This window comes from Liolophura sinensis, chromosome 1 (assembly GCF_032854445.1).
Source record: "Liolophura sinensis isolate JHLJ2023 chromosome 1, CUHK_Ljap_v2, whole genome shotgun sequence".
NCBI classification, from domain to species: domain Eukaryota; kingdom Metazoa; phylum Mollusca; class Polyplacophora; order Chitonida; family Chitonidae; genus Liolophura; species Liolophura sinensis.
Window position 1 is genome coordinate 40,074,259 of NC_088295.1, and position 23,363 is coordinate 40,097,621.

Below are 23,363 nucleotides of genomic sequence, written 5' to 3' on the forward strand. Positions count from 1 at the left end.
TAGTAGAATGAACGCATGTGGACTATGAACTCAGTCACCGAGTAGCCAAAAAACAAATAACCATAAAAATACCAGTTAACTGTTTGTACAGTGTATTTCTTTTCATGTTTGGATAGATAACAAAAACAGAAACAGTAGTAGGCGGTTCAGGACACATTTTTTCATATCCTTTTTCATCGTTAATTTAAAAAGCGTTGCATGCCGTATATCTGTTAAACAATATGTCAATAGCTATAGTGTAGATAGTTTTTGCCTCGTGCTATGAAACATATTATCGGTGCGAGCGGACCACGTGGGCATTGGGTGCACATGTTTGAGGATAGTTCCGTCTAGTTCAAAACCAATAAGTCCGTCACTCCATGATAACCACATGTTATAGCCGTGACTATATGATCTACGTGACAAATCCCTGTCGATGTCAATAATTAAACCGAATAACCCTTTACACTATTGTTTACACTACATAACATTCCAATGGGATGTCCTTCCGAAAAAACTTCGGGTTCGTGCTGGTCACTGGTTCAGCCTGAGTTAGCGCTTAGTTTGCACTAAGAATCAACAATATGGTAATCATGACTTACTTATGTGAGAATTTCTCTCTCTTTTATTACGTGACTGGCACGCCTCTGCCATGGACAAAACTTAAGTTTTTAATCGTCTCTTTAAGACAGCTTTTAAGCAAACGAAGTGGAAGGAAAGTTTAGAAACAAAAGTTTCACTGGCTCCGATGAAATCTGGTTTTCTGTATTTACGGTTCGACACTTGTATTTATAGAAACTTAAGCCCATTTTTTGAGAAATACAGACTTCGACAGAAAGAATGTCTTTGTGGAAATTGCAGGCTACATAAAACCATGATTGAGTGGATTAACTTAAATCAGACTCTAAACCAGATTAACTGATAACTTTAGCCTAAGTACAGTGATCTTCATTTGACAGGTGCCCTTCTATAGTGTATACATTGTAATGAAGTGTATAGACACATGCACGTATGCTTACACGTAATGCTCTGTATAAACACCACGTGTGTATTCTTCATTAAAAGAGTAGGCTTTTGTATTTGATTCCAATAAAGATAGGTCCTTAACTGTGTTGGTTTAGGCTATGAACTTTAATTCTAAAATGTGTTTGGCTTGAACTTATTATTGAAAGCGGTCTGATATATGAAATCTTAATTCATTCTTGCTCTCTCATTCATAATTGTTCAAAATTTCCTGATTGTGGTTATGAAATGGCATTCAGTTGGTCTCAAGCTTTACACTTAAACTTAACGCTTAAATGTTTGCCTTTAAGGAGCTATTACATATTTATATGCCTATTTCCAAAGCGCTTTATTAAATATGTGTAACCGCATCTGCTTTAAAGGCCCTGTTAGAAGTGTCCCTTGTGCATTGCCAGATGTTTGCTGTTAAAGGAATAAGTTGTGTACAAACAAAGACTTGCCTTAAAACCGGTGGATTTTCTAGCAATGCCAGGCAAATAATATTAATGGAATAAGTCCGGTGAGTTAAAAACAAATCCAAGCATGCATAAACCTCAAATCGCCGGCAAATACCCTAGTTTACATTGCGTTATACGTTTATGTGACGTCCATATCCAACCTGCTCTTACTTTAAGCCAAAGCATATACCAATCAGCTCTGGCTGGCCAAATTTCTTCTTTATCACCAAAACCCAGCTATTTTCAGGTGCTGGATGTACCTCAATTTGATCAAGGGACCTGGTTTAATTAAATATTATCTCTTCTATTAACAAGAGGTCGCGAGTTCAACCTAACTTCTGCTTGCTTGTTTTCCATGAGGTTTTAGTTATCTGACAAGTGTGAGTAACACCAACATGGACACCGTCGGTCGAGTAAAGGAGCTTATAATTGAAGATTAAAAGTGGCAAATCATTCTCGCGAGATACGGCATCATCATGAAAAACGATTAACAAAAAGTCACATGATATATATCATAGCCGGCTATTCAGAACTACCCATTTACCACAGATATCGCTATTTGTATTCATGAGCTGAATGGGGCCTCGCAGCCGGCTACTTAGAACTACCCCTTTACCACAGATATCGCTATTTGTATTCATGAGCTGAATGGGGCCTCGCAGCCGGCTACTTAGAACTACCCCTTTACCACAGATATCGCTATTTGTATTCATGAGCTGAATGGGGCCTCGCAGCCGGCTACTTAGAACTACCCCTTTACCACAGATATCGCTATTTGTATTCATGAGCTGAATGGGGCCTCGCAGCCGGCTACTTAGAACTACCCCTTTACCACAGATATCGCTATTTGTATTCATGAGCTGAATGGGGCCTCGCAGCCGGCTACTTAGAACTACCCCTTTACCACAGATATCGCTATTTGTATTCATGAGCTGAATGGGGCCTCGCAGCCGGCTACTTAGAACTACCCCTTTACCACAGATATCGCTGTTTGTATTCAGCTTCGCCACAATATAATCATCGATTCATATTCATTTCTTGCTGGTTCTGGTGCAGGCATTTTTCTCAGTCTGAGTTTGATTCCCATCAGGTTCTGACCGCTTTTCCCCACCTATAAAGCATAAATAAATAAATAAATAAATAAATATAGTTATTTTGTTATCTTTTCATGGCTGAGAACTGCATCTGTCGCTTGCACACATTAATTTTTTTGAAGGATCTTTTTCATTGAGAATTCTTACTGGAAGTACGCAGCTCTGTACATTAGAAATTTACTTAGCCAAGGCCAGACACAAACCATTGGCTGGTTAAGAACCATAACAAATTTGCTTAAAGTGACGTAATCTTTTGTTTTAATTGACGTCATATGTTTGGCTGGATTTGGTCGGTATCATGTATGCATTTACCCCATATGTCAGACTATTATGAAAAGGTACGTATGCTACTACGACACTGCATGTATATGCGTGTAAGCCAGTTTTATTTTTGAGGCTAAAACAATAAATGAATAGACCTATAGAAAAACGACTCTGGGTAGGTGAAGTTATTCTTTTGAGAATTAGCTTTCTTTCAGTTTGTCTAACAGTTGTATAACGTATATGCATGTCGACGTAAATAAATGTACGGAGTTTGAAAAATCAGGGGCGGAGTCATAATCGAAATTGCTATGCGTCCTTTTTCTGTCACGGAAGAATTTTCTATACAGTCAAAAAGTCGTTTATTCCCGTCCTTGTGCTATGTGTAACTTTGGTGCTAATGCTCTCTTAAACTCTTTCTAAAACTGGTGTGTTAAACAGGTCACTATTTTTTGAATGTTAAAATCATTTCATATGTTAATTGTTGTAAAATATTGGTGCCGATATTTTAAAATAATAACACAAATTATAAAACCTATACGTCTTAATGCTCACCCTCCAGCACATAATACTGGGTTTAGCATTATAAAAGCTATATATATAACATTTCAATTTGACCAGAATATCATGTATAGCGTATACAGAGACGGAGGCCCGAAAACATGCGATATATAGTTTTTTTGAAGTTGTCGTATTGCTTTCGCAAAAGTTAAATATAGTTTTGAATATATAAATACTTTGTTAAGCATTTCAAAAGCTATTGAACAGCTATGTGTGTTTCATGCTGAATTTGTCAACGGTAAACGTCATGTATACAGACTCATCTTCGTTTAACCTCTAATGCTGAAAGCCATTGACAGGCTCACGAATATCACGTTTGTGAAGTGGCTAGTATTAGGTTGTATTAGTTTTCCTTTGTTTTTTTTCTTTCCTTTCCAAAACCCAAAAGGCGATTTGCAACTTATAATTTTTGCTAAAATTTAGAACTGTGTATTTTTTTTCATTTATCGGAATGGAAATATGGAGACTTTAGCTGTGAAAGAAACATTTCCTGTGCCAAGTATTGAAAATGTTCTCATCTTTCAGAAAATTTGTTCTAAAGGCTTTAAATGTATAAGTACATGAAATATCAACAAACCCGATCATCACAACCACATGATTTCTGCACAACGCGATTTCGTCCGGAGTTATCTTTCTACGTGTACTGCGTCCAGATAACAAAATTTAAGGCAATGGTTATGTTGATGATTTTATTCAATACAGCACGTGAGCAATTTCTCAAATCCAAAACAGGAACGCCTGAAGCCTTTTGAAAATGTCAACCATTCCCAACATTTAACCCTGCTGTATGATGTGTAGACTCGTTAGGGATTTTGAATCGGAACTTCCGGACTGTATTCAGGTTATTACTAAACGACGAAAAGATTCATCCTCGATCTTTTAATTGTTTAAACTGGTGTAAAAGGATATACATTAATTATACGATTAGCCAGTAAGCCTGTAATGTTGAGAGATCCAAGACTCTTCCTTTATACAGCGTTCGTAATGGAAAACACCTCAGCTCAACCACTCGACCTTTATTGTATTTTTTGTATTTGACACCGAAACAGCTTCGTTTCAATTATGTTTACTTATATGGGCCAATTTTCCCCCACCTAATCCCGCGCTATGCCGGAACTATTTGCGGCACGATGTGACTGACGGGGAACACAGGGCCCCGCCGATCCACGCCAGGCTTTGATCCGCCGTTTGCTTTTCCTTCCTTCCCGACACAAGAGCACTGGGCCTTACAACCTGGCTGGGCTTGGTCACCTGAACTGGCTCGCCATGCATCGGATCTCTCACATGTAAAAGGTGTCTAACAATGGAGCTGCCATGTAGGTAAGGACAGTCTCCAGGGCAAATGGGAGATGCTTTTCGATCCATATTTCCCCCAAAAAGATATTCCGGGCGTTTATTTTCTCTGCTTCCATGACAACACACTGACGAATTAAGTAAGATGCACCAAAATGCCTTGAACCTTACAGTACGTAACAAAAACATGTCAGCAACTTTGGAAAGCGCAGAATCTTGACACACTAATAGGCCTATCCACTGCATCGTGCAGATGTTTGAAGCAGTTTATATATATATATAAAAAAAACAAATGCTTTTGTTTCCTGAGTGTACTAACGTTATCAACGTCTTGGAGAGTCACATGTCCTCCTTTCTCACAGTGATGTAGTCTAGATATTCCTGCCATCGATTTTTATATGATGTGAACTGCCAGTTTATCTAACTTCTGCCAACACTGGACAAAATTTTGCCCTTTATAAAATCCTATACATGCACATCCTTTACGTCAAAAGTGAAGTATGAGACTGAATTGAGTGATCGTTCAGTTTTATGGGTGGCGGAAACTGGAGTGCCCTTTGGTACGTTGTTGGCGAACTTCAGACTTGCACGCGATATTGGTGCAGGATAAATTTTCACCTTGAGGAGTTTCGAGGTACTAAAGGACATTCTACAGTTCATGCGGCATGTCATCTACGGCGGCAAAATGTGTATTACCATGGCTGAGACTCGAAAGGTGGAAGGCATTGAAGAAACAGACAAATAGACAGATCGGCGTTACATTCATTATAATAATTCAAGGCAAAACCTCAGCGTGAATGATAACGCTATAAAAATAGTTGGTAGACACTCAAATAATAGTAGCAGAACAGAGCATTATGAATGTATTAACCTATAACTTAAAGACGTGTAGAGGCTAAACCTCGTCTTACGAAGTAGCAAACCATCAACAAAAAAGGATTCCAAGTAAAAACAAAATCAGGTAATTCAGAGTAGCCTAGACGCTGAATGATAGTTCAAATCATTAACGTTCCGCCTCCTTCCAGATCATTGATATCCAAAGTTAAAAGTGCCTCCGTTCAAACTACGTGACCTGAGTTGTGCACCACTCTTCCCTGAAGCACCACCCTTGGTCACTCGGACCAGGTTTGGGCTGGTGGGTGGTCGTTGTCGTCTTGTTCGCCACGCGCGATCTGCCAACCCAACAGAGCGTGGAAAGTGAATGCAAGGCTGAGCATGGAGGTGATGTACTGACGGATTCATCAGAATCTGAGGTCGAATCCACATAGAGACAGTTGACTTCAATCAAAGAAAAATTTTGGCAGAATAATTTTTGAATGCGATATATTCGTGTTCCCATAACATTTAAAAATTGTCCTCAAGTTTAACTTCAAAGATATATAAATTCTGTATGAAATTTCAGTCAAATCTGAATCTGTGGAATCAGCACTTGGTGATTCAGAATCTCTGAGGCAGAATGTTTTGATTTGGGAACATGCGATAATTCTCCATGTCATATTGATTCATCAGTGATAACATCATAGCATTGTGAAGTATAACACGAAAGCATGGGGACTTCTAAATCTTTTGTGTCATTTTTCTACAATGGTTGGGCAAAAAATCCGATTTTCGGGGTAAACTGTCTTTTTTTCTTGAAGTGTTCAATTCGTTTGGTATGACTATTGAAGTTGCAGCTATTAAACTTAGCTTATTTTGAAGTAAAATGAGTTTAATTAATCCTACTTATACATTAATCCAGTACTTTACGACGTGATTGAGAAATGATGATTTTGTAAAATTTTGTGAAAAATTGTAAAATGTAAAATTTTTGCTTTTTCGAATGGCGGACAATTTGGATTTCTCAGTCAGAATTGTTTTGTAATGTCTAACTATTTACAGATGCCGACTTATTCGAAAGCGTTTATTTATGCGTCATTCTACAGGAACTGTAAAACTTATTTTTTCAAGATGGCGCTGTCCACCAAAAGATGGTCCCTTAATTAACAATTAAAACAATTTCAACCATCCTTAAAAATGATAAGACGCCTTGTGTTGAAATCCATCCTCATTCAAGGGTATTGAAGCTCCTAACAGTCTTCTGGCCAGTTCAAATAACGCGTTCGATATTTAGAATTTTATTTACAGATGAGTTTATCACCTAGCTACTTTTCACATTTTGGAGTGCTGTGTAATATTTGGGACTATTAACTTTAACTTTTAATTTAATCTTCATTTAGACCAAATTAAGAAAGTATGATAAAGTGGGGGAAACTGGGGCCCGATGTCCAGAAACGTAACGAAGTTTCAGCAAGACACAAAGTTTCTACCGAACTGGCCAAGCAACTCTGTTATGACGTTCTAGTTTGACCATATATATACAAGAAACTAAGTCATCGTGTATGGAAAATATCTCATCATAGGTTTATTGTATTATTGTTCATACCACCTACATGGCAGCCAACAAATTATCGGCAACCCGATTTGAAATCTTTATTCCACTGTTGAAACGTGTTGTGCCTTTAAACACTGTCAGTCACCTTGTCATTGCGACTTTCTGGGTACGGGTGATCAAAACTGGTTTAAGACTTAATACCAGATTTAACTTTAAGGCAAGTCTTCAATTTTGTACTTATTCTAATTACCCAATTCTAATTGCGTAACATTATATTAAATGTGAATTAAATCTGCTGCTATTATAACTTTGACTTTTGACAACTGCATTGGCTGCTGAATTTGGCTAAAATATAAAATATGACTTATTACCAGTATTAGGTATGCCGCTTGTTCAGCCACAGCGTCATTGTGATACTCTGATCTACAGTGTCCCTTGTGTTGTGTCTTTGACCACTGTCAGCCACAGCGTCATTGTGATACTCTGACCTACAGTGTCGCTTGTGTTGTGTCTTTAACCACTGTCAGCCACAGCGTCATTGTGATACTCTGATCTACAGTGTCGCTTGTGTTGTGTCTTTAACCACGGTCAGTCACTGCGTCATTGTGATACTCTGATCTACAGTGTCGCTTGTGTTGTGTCTTTAACCACGGTCAGTCACTGCGTCATTGTGATACTCTGATCTACAGTGTCGCTTGTGTTGTGTCTTTAACCACGGTCAGTCACGTCGTCAATATGACTCTCTGGTCTACAATGTCGCCTGTGTTGTGTCTTTAACCATTGTTAGCCCCCTCGTCGTTTTGTACCTATAATCACTGTCAGCCATGTCGTCATTGCGTTTCTCTGATCTACAATTCCGCTTGTGTTGTGGCTTTAGCCATTATCAGCCACCTCGTCATTGCGTTTCTTTGATCTACAATGTCGCACTTGTTCTATAACAACTGTTAGCGATCTCTTCATTGCAACCCTCTGATCTACAATGTCGCACGTGTTGTGTCTTTAACCATTATCAGCCACCTCGTCATTTGCGTCTCTCTGATCTACAATGCCGTTTGTGTTGTGTCTTTAACCATTATCAGCCACCTCGTCATTGCGTCTCTCTGATCTACATTGCCGCTTGTGTTGTGTCTTTAACCGCTGTCATTGTGACGCTCTGATCTACAATGTCGTACTTGTTGAACTATAACCACTGTTAGCTACATCGTCGTTGTGACACTATGATCTACAATACTGTTCGTGTTGTGCCTTTAACCACTGTCAGCCACTTCGTCATTGTGCAGGTTGACATTGCGTTCTGTGTAAGGTGATGTCCTAACTAGAAAACCTGCAGTCGTTCGCAAATATACGAGAAATTTCACAAGTCGTCCCTAAATATGTACACCTTTTTGGGGCCCCTGATTGAAATGTTTGAGGAAGTGAGCTTTGCTTGGATTTATCAGGCTTACCGCTGAGAATTGAGCAAATAGCTGGCAGGCATTCTGAGGGGCAATGCTTTGTCGTCCCACTCCTCTTTACTAAAGGTTTTCATTTGCCAAGCAGTTGTGAATATCAAACAAATTGTCCCTCTTATAAGACAGTCCTGTTTATCTCTCTCGCATTTCTTTGGCAAGTGATTAGGCGCCTCGGTTTGCTGGCCTCTGTTTTCGCCCTGAAGCCTCTGTAGCCTCTACCGCCCGGGCTGTCCACTCTCTTGCTTACCGTACCTCTGATTAGCGAGTCCTGGGAGCGCCTCTAGTTAGCTCACACAACGCGTGGTTAGCATGATAATGTCCTGACCTTGTTCTCTTTATTTTGTAGAGAGATAAGCAAAGGAATTTAGGTGAAAACCAAACCATATTGACAGTCCTGAACGATTTATCACCAGCAGAACTTAGTGTGTCCGGGGAAAAGGAATCAGAAATTATATTATAAGGGATAGCTGTAACAGAAGATTAAGTCTAGATCCGCATACCGCTATGGAATCGAACTCCCATCAGAAAGTATCGATTTGTAACAACACCTGAGTAAGGCATCTTAATCCGTCATCGATATCTACCGCAGACAGCCCGTTCAGTGCGGACCTGAGCGAAGACCTCTGAGATCACACCTGGCTGACAACGCACCTCGTGGCTCATCACGCCCAAATCAGGAAACAGTCTGAGACACAGGCTGCCGGAATAACAGGCCGGGCACGGTAAATACAGGTAAGGAGGGTGGTGTCAGCATGTCGACGGACAAAAACCCTGCATGTAGCGCCCACAGCGAGACACGTGTATTATAATGCCATATTTAAACTATATCCGTCTGCTGCGAGTACAATAGATAACACACGCTATTACATCCTCCATAAGGTCACGTGACTAGTTTTGTCACCAGACTAATATAAAAGTCACCACTGTCAACATTTGTTTAAACGAAAACTGTACGAGCCTTGATAATATTCTATTTACCGGTATTATAGTCACTTTACATACTTTACATACCGCTGAGCTTAAGCTCTACCAGCTTGTGGTACTTTTGCTGTTTGGACTGTTATTATTGTGGTGTTTATACTGACCATTTTCCAGCCAACCTCAGGTAAGGTAGTACCAAATGCCGTTATATGTCTTATTATCTTTGGTTCATTTGCTAAGTCACCGCATGAATGGATGATGTGATTACAATAAGATTCAGGGCATTGTTCTTGAACGTTAAGTACATGTATGCTTGTGTGTACGGCACCAAATTCCAAACATGCAATTTTGTCGAAGCTTTGGTTGACCTCACTTTTTTGGCGCGTATGACAGATTAAATTATAAGTTTTTATTAATACGGTACACAAAGTTATGTCACTCCAAAGCTGTCAGGATGACGATAGCAGGGGAAATCAAGCAATGTCTCATAAAGAACTGTCTCACCTTATCAAATTATTTCCAGCGTGTATATAACTAGTATAGTATCCACCGCTGTGTCATATATCATCATCATTATGAGGTGTATGTCGTTAATATGTAATACATGGATGAAGTTACCAACAATGATTACAATGAATACAGCCATTAACTTCATATTCTATGTTATTGTTGCCAGAACTTTTTCCCACATGTTGATTGTGCACATGTTTGTGATGACTGATTAAACGCGTCACAAGTTAAAATTTCTGTCGCTTTCCGATACCTTATGTTGGAAACATGCACTGTTGAGCGAGAAGTAGTATTTTCTATCACATTAAAAAGACAGCCATGGTTTCTAACATATTAAACAAACCACGAATATAGTAGTTTTCTTGATTTCCGATACCTTGGTTAGGAAGTGTTACCGCAGTGTTAAGTGAGAACTAACTTGTGCCCTGACGCTAATATGATTAGCCATAATTTTAAAAATTAAAATAGCCGTTTTATTAACATGTATGAGCCAATTTTTTCTTTCGGTTTGTAGTCTGAAGAATTGCGTTTATAATATAAACCAGCTTTGCTTATAACGCTTTACATGTACAAAGATCGTTATATGAGAGAGTTTGTTAATTAACTGGATTTAAGAGGAGACATGACAAAGCATGTGAGACGTTAGTCAGGCCAGCCTGGGGAGATTATGGAAGGTGGGTGGGGACCAAACTTGCTACATGGCAAACATGATGTTACTACGCTATAGCTCTTTCCCCTCTACCTTCTGCAGCAGTGCTTCTCCAGGTAACGTTCAGATTGGGGACACGTTCAGCTGAGACTATTGTAAAAGTGCCCGCTCCACATGTTCTTTCCGCCACATATGTATCAACCAGAGGGGAAACTATAAGCAGCGAACTGTGCAGTATCGTCCACGCCCCGGCCTAATGGAAATTTAACGTCTTCTGTTTTCACATTGTGTTACAGATTTTGTGAAAGTAGAAAAAAAAAAGAATTAAAGACAGAGGATCTTCTTGCAACTTTCTTTTCTGGACTATGGATTGGGTACATATGAGGATTGTATTCCTGCTATGGTGTATAACTGTGTCTTATGGTCGGACATTTCCCCCACAGGTAAGTCCATTTGTTATTATTATTATTATTATTATTATTATTATTATTATTATTACTTTGGCAATTAGATATATACAGTTTTGTATAACCGACTTTTGTATTTTTGCGTATACTTTCTACACTGAAAGATTCGCTCTTATTGTACAGAGAGATGTATTGGGTCTTTGTCAACATGTTCTGGTCTATGTCTGAACAACTCCTTTAATTTACCCAGAATTTCTTAATAGAAACAACATATGTCATATCTTTATCAATACACGAACTGTCGTTAAAATTTTACATTAATTACAATATCTTAATTTGACCGCCGACAACAATAATTAATACTTTCTTTCTGGAAGCAAGTTTTGGTCTGGGATTTCAACAATATGTTGCCTTTTGTCCACAAAGGCTTATTCCACAGCACCCGCTGCTTTGGAGTATGTACAATAAGGGTCTACTGTCAGGCAAACACAGTGGAATATGTCATATACATATATGAATTGTGCACTTCATAAGCGTTTGGTGCATGTTATGTATGTTTTGGTGCAGTTTTTGTCCGTTTGGAGAACTTTTTGCTTTTTGGCATACTGTGTTGTACACTTTCTGACAAGAAGACGACATATGATAGGCCCTCATTAGGCCAAGCGCCTAATTTCTACGTGATCGTGTTTTCAAACCTATATACGAATACGAGATGCACTATAGTTGCCATTATTGCACGATAAATATACAATGCACTTCGTTTGTTTGCTAAGCTTTTGAATAACCTGTTACCAGTGTATTAACGTCCTACAGAAAATTCAACAGCATGCCAACGGCATACACTTTGGTGTCTCTTTTACATGTACGTATACATCTTTAGCTGCGCATTATAATTACTTTGATGGCGTTTGCTGGTGCAAATATAGGATTTTCTTCTTAATCTGTTGCGCTATATCTTTAACTTTGTTTTACTAACAATGTGTCTTTCAAGTAATTATATAATTTAAACATTTCACGGTCTTATATATCCACCTTTGTTTTTCTGCCTACAAAAGAGCCTGGCGCGTACGTATATACTTGTGGTGACAGATTTCACTACAGGTTTCCGCTTTTTTTCTGCTCTGGAGTTTGTATGCATATATATGGTACTTCGGGTTAACCTGGGCAAAATCGTTAAAGAAAAAAACGCTTTCTTTCTGTAGAACGATATGAAATTCAAGTGCTCAAGGTTTCGTCACGCATTTCGAGCCACGTTTATGTCAAAAGTTCGTGTACCTTGAGATTTAAATCAGATGTTTTAGCCCCTTGTAAAGGTCACTGTATTATTCATCCATTACAGACGGACATAAAGGCCTTAACCGAAGCTTTGAGCACTTTATGAAACCAGAGAGAGCCATTCGTGAGTTTGGTGAACCGCAGGCTATATTCCTGGCTCTTTTACGCCTCAATCTCAAAACTATTTCTTCTAATGCGGTGTGTAAGAGACTAGAATGTATTAATACGAGTGCTAACTGATAAATTGTGGACCGCTGCAAATATTTGTTTGACTCTGATGGATAATGAAAACGATTCAAGAAGATTCTCACGTCTTAAGTTGTCTTAAGTATAGCGTTGAGAACTACAAGTACAGTTATTTAGTAACCAAAGTTTGACGGCAAACACCTAGTAAACACTTCCCAATATATTCGAGAAAGCTTCTTGTTCCCTATCTGCTTTGTGGATTTGTATCATATGCTTCAATAAAGTTCATGGCGTAAATTTAATAGAGAAACTACAACATACATGTATAAACGCCTTCATTCTAAGCCTGTTCAGTTTTACAGTGAGCCAAATCGAGATACATATAACTGTGATTAATGATAACCTACTATACAAGTGGCCTGATTGAATATTCGAGCACAGATAATATTGTGCTTTTTAGTATTTGTGGTTTGTGTTGAAAATTGCTTTTTGGAATTGGTGTTTTGATGATTGGCCTGGAAGGCCCATTATAGTTGACGATTGGTATAGGAGTCTCATTTATGAGGCCTCGATACAAAATCCTGACTTGGATAAGAATGAAATTACCACGTGGTATAGTATATGCGTCATGAAATGGTATCCTGTTATGTTATGACATTTATTCTGTTTGTTTGTTCTTTTTTGCAACATAACGTGTTTCCAAACAGTGCACAGTCTACGCGAAGGCCAATTGGCCTAGTTGGCAAAGGGGTTTTTGATTGTTAGCTTGCTTGAAAGGCCCAATATTGGCAGGTGATGCGGTCAAGTGATTGTTTTGGGTGGACTGGCAACTATTTACTGTCCTGTGACGGCGGCCACTGGGATCAGATTTAACCCGGTATATATCTGACAACGCCGCTTCGGCCACACCCGACTGACCACTGCCTCAAAAAATATTTGGCAATGAAAAATGCGGCGACCTGTTCAAAGCTTTTTGTTAGATTTACTGGACGCGTTAATGTAAACTAACAAAAAAGAAGGCATTCCGCATGTTGTCTTGAAAGATTATTTCACCCTTCTGAAGACATTTTACCCGGGTCAGCCGTGTTGGATTTCAAAAGCCATATTCGGACATCCTTGCATCAGACGTGCATTGCAGAATGGTATACAAAATACGTGAGAGTCCTTTAAAAAATAAAATACCACATTTCATAATATGTTATGTACAGATTTTAGGGTGAAGAAAGCAACCGGGCAGAGTCCCGGGGGGAAACACACGACCATTAACAGGGACTCATGTACGCCCGTATAGAGGATGCCAGGCATAAGGTGCTCCTTTAGACTACAATATCAGATTTATTATATACACTATCGGATTTATTATATACACTATCAGATTTATTGCATACACTGGTCAGATTTATTATATACTCTATCAGATTTATTGTACTGACATTATGCCTGCACTGTGATATTACACTTCACCAATTGTCAATAAAAACATAACACCACTGTAATGTATAAATGTCAAGCAATGCTTTGAAGCACGCATGTTTTGTTGAGGTGAAATTCGTGTCCGACACAACTAGTAAAATATACGTTATTCAATCTCTTTGACCGTAAACATAGCTTCAGGGCGTGATACTTAGGTACGAGAAAAGCCTGTCGTTAATTCAGTAGATACGTCGGTCTGGCTTTGTAGACAATAGTCCGGAAATATCGTGATCAAGTCTAACACCTGGCTTGTGGTCAGGCTGCCCCGGTGTCGGGGTGCATAACGTGTCGGTATGACGGGACCTCTCGCCTTAATAACCCCTGACTTTATATCAAACACACATAACGAACCTATCTGTGTTGTCTTAGTGCGCTCCATACCTGTTCTGATAAGCCTACGCCCACGTGCCCGGGGAAGCTATTTTCACCTGTAATTAAGACCTACCTGAGACAAGACCTATATATATATAGCCCTTGTCTGCGGAGACAATAATTCCGGATAAATCTGCTTAGCGTACAAAAGACTCGATGTTTTCTTGTGTTGAGTTTATTGATTGCCAAGTTCACCAGATGTTTGACTGTTCATATGTGTACGAATTTAAATTACACTTACATTTACAACCCCTCATATATAAAGTCACTATCAAAGAGTCACTATAGTGCCTTTTTCTGCAATGTTCTACATTAGCTTCCATACTTTTCCTCAGGATTTAAAAGAGAAGGTCGCATTGAACATAAATGTTTTTCACAGAATTATCAGAAGCCTGGATGTCGTCATATGAATGAAAAAAATTGTTTAACACGACATAAAACCCAAGAATAAATACAGAAGCCTGGAGAATTGAAGGATTTTCTATTTTACAAAGGATTATATTACCAATTTCTTTCTCCCAAACCTAAGCGTTGCGCCCATGGAGACGTAGTTGTTTCAGGATACCATGCATCTGGAAAATACATGACTATTTGTCTGAAGTATGTAAATAAACACAACATATGTTTGTCACATTGTTTGCTGTGCGCTCATTTAACACGCCTTGTTTGTAGTCGAGTACTAATAGCATCTGTTAGTCATTGGTAAAGCCAGGAGTGAGTATATATAGATCAATATAAGGACTGGTCGTCGACTGATGGTATAGGGGCAGGATAATGGTGACATCCGGGTACTTTATACCATTACCCATGTTCTGCAATGTCATTCGAACTCAGCGGAAAAACACTTTCTGGACTTTCCTTGCTTGAAAAGAAAGTTGAAGTCATCAAGGTGGGGCTTAGCAAGGTTTACTTAAGGTTTTGTGTTATTTTACGTTTTCCATTCATAAAGGAATGTCAAAACAGTCATACCGGAAGTAATATAGATTACTCCTGTTTTGAAGTGCTGTCGAAACAAACCTCTTGGTTCTGGTCATTTTGTTATGTATGACTAAAACATTACGTTTAGTCTGGTAGACATACAGTAAGAGATGACTGATTAATGTGACCAAGTTGGTGACTAAATGTAACAGTCTGTGACTCGTTGTTGTATTGAAAGTTCCAAATATCTCAACTTTCTAAACTTAGATAAATTCAGCATGAAGTGTTGATAATTACAATGGCTTTAAAAGTTAAGTATCCGCTTTGGATGTAGGCTTCTTAAGAAATATAGCAAGAAGCCATCAAGACTAAGGGAAATTCATTCACTTTTTGGGCAAATTCTTGTTACCGCATGTCCTCGACCAAAGTCATTCATTCCCACGTGCACATAAATGCATAAATGCATAAATGCAAATAAATGACAGCCTTCGTGTTGCAAAGCGGTGTTTAAGTAAACAAAATATTCGTCATCGTGTGCTTTCTTTGAAACTTTCTTGTAAATGCAGCCAGCTGAGAATTAGCTCGAGCAGAATTGAATATCGATAAAAATGATAATAAAAAAACTTTTGTAGTTTTTGGAAATCTATAATACGACAATATATCACGTGACATATAAATACCCTAAGTCGATGTGACAAACTCAAGCTACGCCGAGTGCACCTGGACAGAAATTAAAGCATTCTTCATAGTGACAAGTTAGTCAAATTATTGTATCGTGCATAGATTTATCGGCCAGAAATTTCCCGAAAAAATTTTTTTAACACGGTTGTGAAAAATGGTAAATAGACTATAAATGGGCTTATCGGATTTTATAGAAGAACAACGTTGTAGACGATTTGAGTAAATAAAGTGTCACGTAACAGTTCTATTGATCGTATGTATCGTCGGTTGACTGTGCATGGGTAATAACTTTCCTATACCGCTCCACTGTGGCGGAAGTTAATGAAGAGCCGTCTGCTTTGTCTCGGGCAATGCCTTCTGGAGTTTGCCTTTTAAGAGCAGTGGTCTCTCTGGGTAAATTTGTTGTCGTCTTCAGACAAAGTCTGAGAAGTATTCGGCCATTTCAAGGGTGTTTGTGCACGGGTGGATTTACAGCGGTTAATCTGGTGACTTAAACTTCATCCCGGAGCTCATCCGCCCATGTGACGCCATGGATGACGTAACCACAGATCCGGGCTCACGTTCCCACAGCCGACCAATCAGCAAATATTGCCCCTGACAACGCACGTGCCTATTCAAATGCGCAGAATGGCGTCGTGACGAAAAGAGAGGCGAAAAACTCTTCAAAAAGAAAAAACGAGATCCGGTCACACTCCCTAGTCTTACAGTTAGTTAGGTGCGTTGCATTACACTTTTAAGAAACTTAATATAACTCCAAGTTTTGTTCTCGAAAAACTCGTTTTTCCTAGCTCAGTTATTCATGGTGAGCTATCTGTGGAATCTCCAATGAAGCTTTGAGATCAAAGCAAAACTCATACCTGCCCACAGATGTCCATATTTTAATTAGTTGCATATGAACTTTGCATAGGCATCTGGAATGGATTCCACCAAACCTTTAGTCAATCAAAGCTTAAACATAAAGGTTTCAAACGTGCTGAAAACATGTAATTTCATGCCAAGGCCATCGCAACATTTTGAATCGCTATTAAGTAAGATGTATTATGTTAAGCCCAAAATGTTACGTTCTCAGTAAACACAATTTTGGGTCAAGCCAAAAATAGCTTTCTGAAATCGGTAGTCCCACTTCTTCTTGTCAGCCGTGGTTCCTGTGGGGTGTTAACTTCGGAGGTTTGTCTGGTGCCTACTCTCTTATAATGATCCCTCCTATACTTTCCCTCTCTGATAGACTTGACCGTGGTCATACACGTGAAATAGCCACGAGCAAGGTGTTTATCATAAACGAGTTCATTAAATTAACAAACCGACGTCAAATTCTGACCAGAAATGTGCAGTGCATAATATGGTGACACTGAATTCATCTCATACATGTAACATTAGACGTACGTTTGACTGATAAAGTCGTTAATTGAATGAGAAATTGGTTGTGTATGCGACTTAGTAGCTGTTGTAAGGCTAGTAAGTCGTGCAGTACGTTGGCCGTATACTAGATGTCCAAAATAAAGATTTTATAGCTATGGATGCTTTGAGATAGAAAAAAGTTCTTAAATTTGATAAACTGTAATTATTATTCATTCTGTTTATTTTAAAGACTCAGGAAGTGGACTGTCTTCTTGGTTAAGTGTAAATAGTGCTTAACGGGATTCGCGTGGCCTATACATCTAGAAACCGCGTGGTATGTACATCTACAAACTGTAGCTACGTGTAGTCTTCTTTGTATAGCGGCACATTCAGTAACAGGTCTGTTTTCTTACTTTACCAGTGGTCCAGATTTCGTGTTGACTCAGTAAGACCAGTACACTATGGAGATGCTTATCCAGAAGAGAATGAAGGTATGTGGATTTTGATCTTTATAACCACACATTAATAAAAATTTGTGTAATTATGAGTAATTCTATTCAGTTATTTATTTACATCTACACAACGATTAACGCCACCGTACCGTTCCTTTCAAGGGTTCACTTTATTTATTTGACTGGTGTTTTACGACGAACTCAAGAATATTTCATTTATTCGAGTCGGCCAGGACAATGGGGAGAACTGGGGAGATCCCAAAAAATTCAAGGATTCAAATGCTCACCGAACGCTCTGCCTGGATTTCTGGATGTCAACCTGACTATTGTGAGAAGCAAAAGTGGGCACTAATGCTTTCTGGGCAAGCGAACTAATTGTTTGCGTCGGAATTGCAGTCTGCGGCCTCCAGAACTCTGTTTATGTAGACTTTAAAAATAAGACGTAAGGAGAGTTGATGATTACTATGATGTTGATGTTTAGCTCCACTCTACACGTATGAAGAGTAACTTATCTTATTGATTGATATAAACAGGATGATTTGCCAAAGTGAGGGTTACTGCAAATTATGTGACAAAATTAATAATTAATTAAAAATTGATTTAAGCATATTCACATAAAGAATTCACCTTTCAAACCCAAACTGTTATTCAAGTTGGTTGCGTCTTGATGGTTTATGTATCTGCAACGATTACGCGTGTTGTAGCTGTTCGTCGCCTGCTATAGCTGTTGGTCACGTGTTGTAGCTGTTCGTTGCGTGTTGTAGCTGTTCGTCATATCATCGCATCTGGAAAACGAAACTCGTGAACCAAGGCGCGCGCGACAGTCGCGACTATCGTTCTCGTATATCATATTTTTATGCAAATACCATTACAAGCAGGTCAGCTCGTGACACATTTCCTAAACCATCTATGCTTCAAGTTATGCCGGTATGATGTCGGACAGTGTCGGTAGAGACAAATGGTTGTTGATAGGCCTATACATGGCGAATTGCATAGTCTTAAAATGGTATATACTGTGGAGAGGTACATGTACAAGCTTTCCTTTTACTCTTATTAAAATGAAGACAAAAGCGTCCAGTTGTTAAAAAGTGTATTAGCTAATAGCGGTAGATTATATATTTACGATACAGTTATACATAGACCAAATAGAGTTTGTACCAGATTCAGCTTCTGTTTAACATACTTTTATACAAATATTTTGGGGGTAAGTACAAAACTGAAATCTTGGCTTAAAGTTAAATCAGGTATTAAGTGTTAAAACAGTTTTGAACAACTGGGCGTAAGTGGGAAGGTCTTCCAGCAACCTGCGGATGGTCGTGGGTTTCCCCCGGGCTGTGCCCGGTTTCCACCCACCATAATGCTGGCCGCCGTCGTATAAGTGAAATATTCTTGAGTACGGCGTAAAACACCAATCAAATAAATAAATAAATAAATAAATTGAACAACTGGGCCATGTTACTTAAATTAGCCTTGAAGAAGACAGAGTCATTTGTGATTACATTGCAAAGAAGAGGAAATTGCTCTCATCAGGTTCTCACCGCAAGTCACAGAATCACGTATAGTTGCGTGACTAATTCAGTCAAAATCTCCACCAACATACCACACAGACCAGAACGGCCCGGCTAGTAATACTGGACAAGAGTGGAAATCATACAAATGTTGTTATACAGCACGATCCTCCATGACATGTCCAGTTGGCATCGATACCCTGTAAATTGCTTATTATTTGGAAACAATCTAGATTACCGTGATCCTTTTCATTTAACCCTTCTTTTAAAGCGCAAAGATATTTGAACTGGAATAGTTCTCAAAATTAAACTTTGAAACGCAATTTAAATGTGGGTTTTGTTTTAGTACTTTGAGGTACAATGTGAAACCGTTTCCTGACTGGGATCCAAACGGAAGTGACCACCGCCCTTTTGCAATGCCTGGCTTTTATTTATTTATTCATTTATTATTTGATTGGTGTTTTACGCCGTGCTCAAGAATATCTCAATTATATGACGACGACCAGCATTACAGTGGGGAGAAACCGGATAAAACACATTGCTGGTTGCTGACAGACCTTCTCATGAGGAACTGGCTTATAGGAGTAACATATTAATGGATATCGGCATAAACTGGAAAAAGACTTGGAGACAGTTCGCACATGTATTCGCTGTTTACTGAACTGAGATGGTATATCCTAAAACTAGGATTTACAAGTATACTGGATCAAAAGATACTACAATAGGTTGTCAGTTTAGTAGCAAACTGTGATGGGCAGGAATGACACAGCTTTATATAGGCTAGAAAGGTTTCCCATTGTGAACACGTAATTAATGTTATGAGAACGGTGAAACACAAGAACCTCCGCAAGTTACTGACAGACCTTTCCACGTATGATTTATTCATGTAAACATCGACTATAACCATTGTAAATTCTAAAACAGTTTAGGAGCTTGACGTAAGTCAAATATCGTGTGAATTCTGCGTAATATAATTGTACTTTAGCTCACTGATAACGAAGGCGAAAATTTGATTACAATTTTTAACTATTTGACATCTTGCGAAATTAACCCAAAATATGTTATCCTGCTGTGAGTGTTAACTACTAACCCAAGATGCACCCATGTTCAAAACGCCTAAAGGACATAAGACATGAGATCTCTGCTGGATGCTTGGGTCATTTGTATTAAAACACAGACTGGGCTCACCTGCATGGGAAAAAAAGGTTTAAGAGAGTTAATGCGGCAGAGCGTATGATGTATTCATCATCGCGGCCTCGCCCAGCTTTAAGCAATCCTTAGCGTGATTTACTATGTAGTATTGCGCCATTACCGCAAAATTGTTTAATATCACCAGCCAGACATTGTATTTGGACAATTCTCTGCTTAATTGCTGGATTAAATTACAATGCAATTAGTACATGAGACCGGAACATCTAGTCATGTAGGTAATGCTGTATTGGGTACTGCGTACTTTAGTAGTTTAAGATTTCTGTGGGTGTGCAACAACTGCAGCTACTAAATGGGCCATATAATTATGATAATTATAGTGATAGTCATACTGGTAATCTATGAATTAAGTCCTTTGTCCTTAGTGATATGTTATTTGGACATGACAATTGTTTTATTGTTCACGACTGACTTCTATTACGGTAATTTATATAGTAATAATCACGGTAGACTGGAAAAAGTTACTTGTACTAGATATTCAAGGCTAAACACTAAACACAAGTCACGATATTTTTTTCACCAAAAATACACTTTTGAAAAAGAGTGTATTATACGTACGTACTGAAATAGTTGATGATTTTATTTAGTTTTTGGGATGTGTGTGTGTTGCTGATGTGCCAGTTCACAGCCAATTCTAGATAATTGTACAATAGTTGTATGATACAGTAGCACAGCCTTCACAAAATTATTTTTGACCAAGTCAACTTTGATGACCAAGTCAACTTTGACAAAGCGTCTGTATGGCGAGGTTCAGTGCAGCTCTTTACACTGTGTCCGTAATTGATTTCAGGTCTGTAGAGTGAGCTGACCAGAGTTGACCTGTATTCTAGGGCAAAGGGCTGCCGTAGATCCGTGGGTAATATTTGTAAAGATTTATTTGGGCCAGGAAGAAGCCTTAAGACAATGTTCACGTAACACAAAGTTGTATACATTGAACTGCACAGGTCAAATACGCTCAGGGGTCCCCCGAGACAATTCGTCAGCATAGTTTTCGCACTTTACCGGTCCGAGTAGCTGTTAGAACTTTTTTCTAGCATCAGGCTTTGCTAAAACAATTTTGTGGCCAAAACTTTGTGATAAGAATGGGATGTGATTCTTTCGAACCTTTTTTTCTTCAAGATAAAAAGGATATGTAAGAGACTACCCGCCTACCCGCCTACATAGCTTTTGTGCTGGACACTTCCAAGGTGAGAAAAAACGAATCGTAACGGAACACGAAAATGTGGAGTTAGTTTTAAAAAAGGAGGTGTGAAACCGTGGGATTTTGTCTGTCCTTCTGCTAAACTGTGTCTTATTTACGGTACCCCGTGGACAGCGTGTAAGGGGTAATACACGGAAAAACCTGATCTCTGGTGACGTAATAAAAAATTTCATCTGACCATCGGTAGACCCTCATCCTGTCGCTCCTTGTCCTTGTGTCCACGACCGGTGAAGAAAAAGGGAGTTTGACAGAGGATAACGGAGAATGACCGGACGTGTATCTTTGGCAGAAAGGCCGAGGACAACAGACAATGTGATGAAATCCTTAATTAATGATGATCTTATGGAGTTAACATACAACCCACTGTGTGCTGTAAAAACTAATGTGTTTTATTTGACGTAGTATAGCCTATATTATCTTTTCTGAGTGATACATGAACAGATTATATTACTGACGTGTGACATTCTTTTATGGACAACACGCGCAGTGCCCCATTACACCAACAAAAGTGTTCTGTCGTACTAACTGAACAAGCCTGCTGTATATATAATACGTGTGTAATAGTACCGGTATGTAGCAATAACGTAATATATATTGTATCATCACTCAGAAAACATTCTGTCAATTGCATCCTGTTGGTTAGTTTTTAAAGTGTGATGGTTTACGTTAAAGCCTTCTTCTTTTAGCCTGGAACTACGATGGTGTAGGAAAAATTATATCAACCGAGCAGTTTTTCTTTCTTTCTTTTTTTTTTTGTATTTCAAAATCTAAACTGCGATTGGTGGCTGAAAAAGACTCTAAAAATACCGCCGAATATACTGACGAATTGTTGTATATCTTTAGGAACCCAGTGGGAAAGCCACTGGGTTCATAAAGATATAGATACCTGTGAATTTCAAAAAGTATACCTTCCCCTTTTAACTAAGGTAATGCACAGTGCATCACATGGCAATCAACGTGTTATTTCCATTCCTCTTTTCAGCATGAACCGTCCCAAAACAGTTTTTACATTTCGTTTCAAGTATTTAAAGAATCCAAAGTGTTACAATGGTGTGTCTCTCGCACTGCACCATTGTAGATTCCCAACACTGAACTAACTGACTAAAGTGAGAGTCGAACTCTCGACTTGAGGTGTCCAGCCTCTAATAAATCTTAAGATTTAATATTGATACATGATACCATACCGCGAGTAACTGGTAGTAAAAACTGTACATTAGTATGTACGAAAACATTGTTCACAAATCTGTAACTTGTAGCACACTTCTTTTATAGAAAATTTGTTTATTCGTCACTAAACACTTTAGTTTTTTTTAGTCTGTCAGTTATTTACTAGTAGTCTATCACCCTACCTGTAATCTATCGCGCAAGATCCAGAAAAAATCATCGTTCCATTGAAGTATAACTTTAGATGCATGTCCAGATCAGATAATATTCCTGTGATATGCCAAAACACAAACTAATTTCTGTGATCAAATTTGTTGGTCTAGTTGAACTCATCGCTATTTTTACGATCAGAGTAGATCATCAAATGTGCATGATTATAGCCTTAGATGAGCTAGTGCAGACCACAGATCTCGTTGTACAGAGTGGGTCAGGCATAGAGTTTGTGTGCCTGACAATTCCTCATGTTCACAAGGTATCCTTCTGTAAACGTTAAAAACAAATAACAGGCTGATTCTAACGTGTGTGTTCAATTCGACATATAAGCAACAGCTAGCAACTCTCTCTTCTTTGCGACCCTTGCCTTGGGTATAAAATGCTCGCTTTTATCGCTTAGTTACTTCTCCGTCTTT

At 38.7% G+C, this 23,363-nt stretch overlaps 1 protein-coding gene across 4 annotated transcripts in view; it reads left to right on the forward strand.

Annotated features, from left to right (window-relative positions):
- The first annotated feature begins 8,815 nt into the window (after positions 1 to 8,815).
- Positions 8,816 to 23,363, forward strand: part of LOC135476311 (MAM and LDL-receptor class A domain-containing protein 1-like) — a 41,970-nt gene continuing 27,422 nt past the window's right edge. Inside the window, exons 1-3 of one of the 4 annotated variants that reach the window (XM_064756313.1) lie at positions 8,816 to 9,202; positions 10,847 to 10,993; positions 17,622 to 17,691. In XM_064756313.1, coding sequence (XP_064612383.1) covers positions 10,916 to 10,993; positions 17,622 to 17,691 — 148 coding nt within the window. In that variant the 5' untranslated portion in view covers positions 8,816 to 9,202; positions 10,847 to 10,915. Of the gene's footprint in view, positions 9,203 to 9,434; positions 9,576 to 10,846; positions 10,994 to 11,773; positions 11,820 to 15,032; positions 15,153 to 17,621; positions 17,692 to 23,363 lie in introns of those variants that run through there. The other 3 variants (XM_064756304.1, XM_064756328.1, XM_064756320.1) reach the window with 3 other exon arrangements.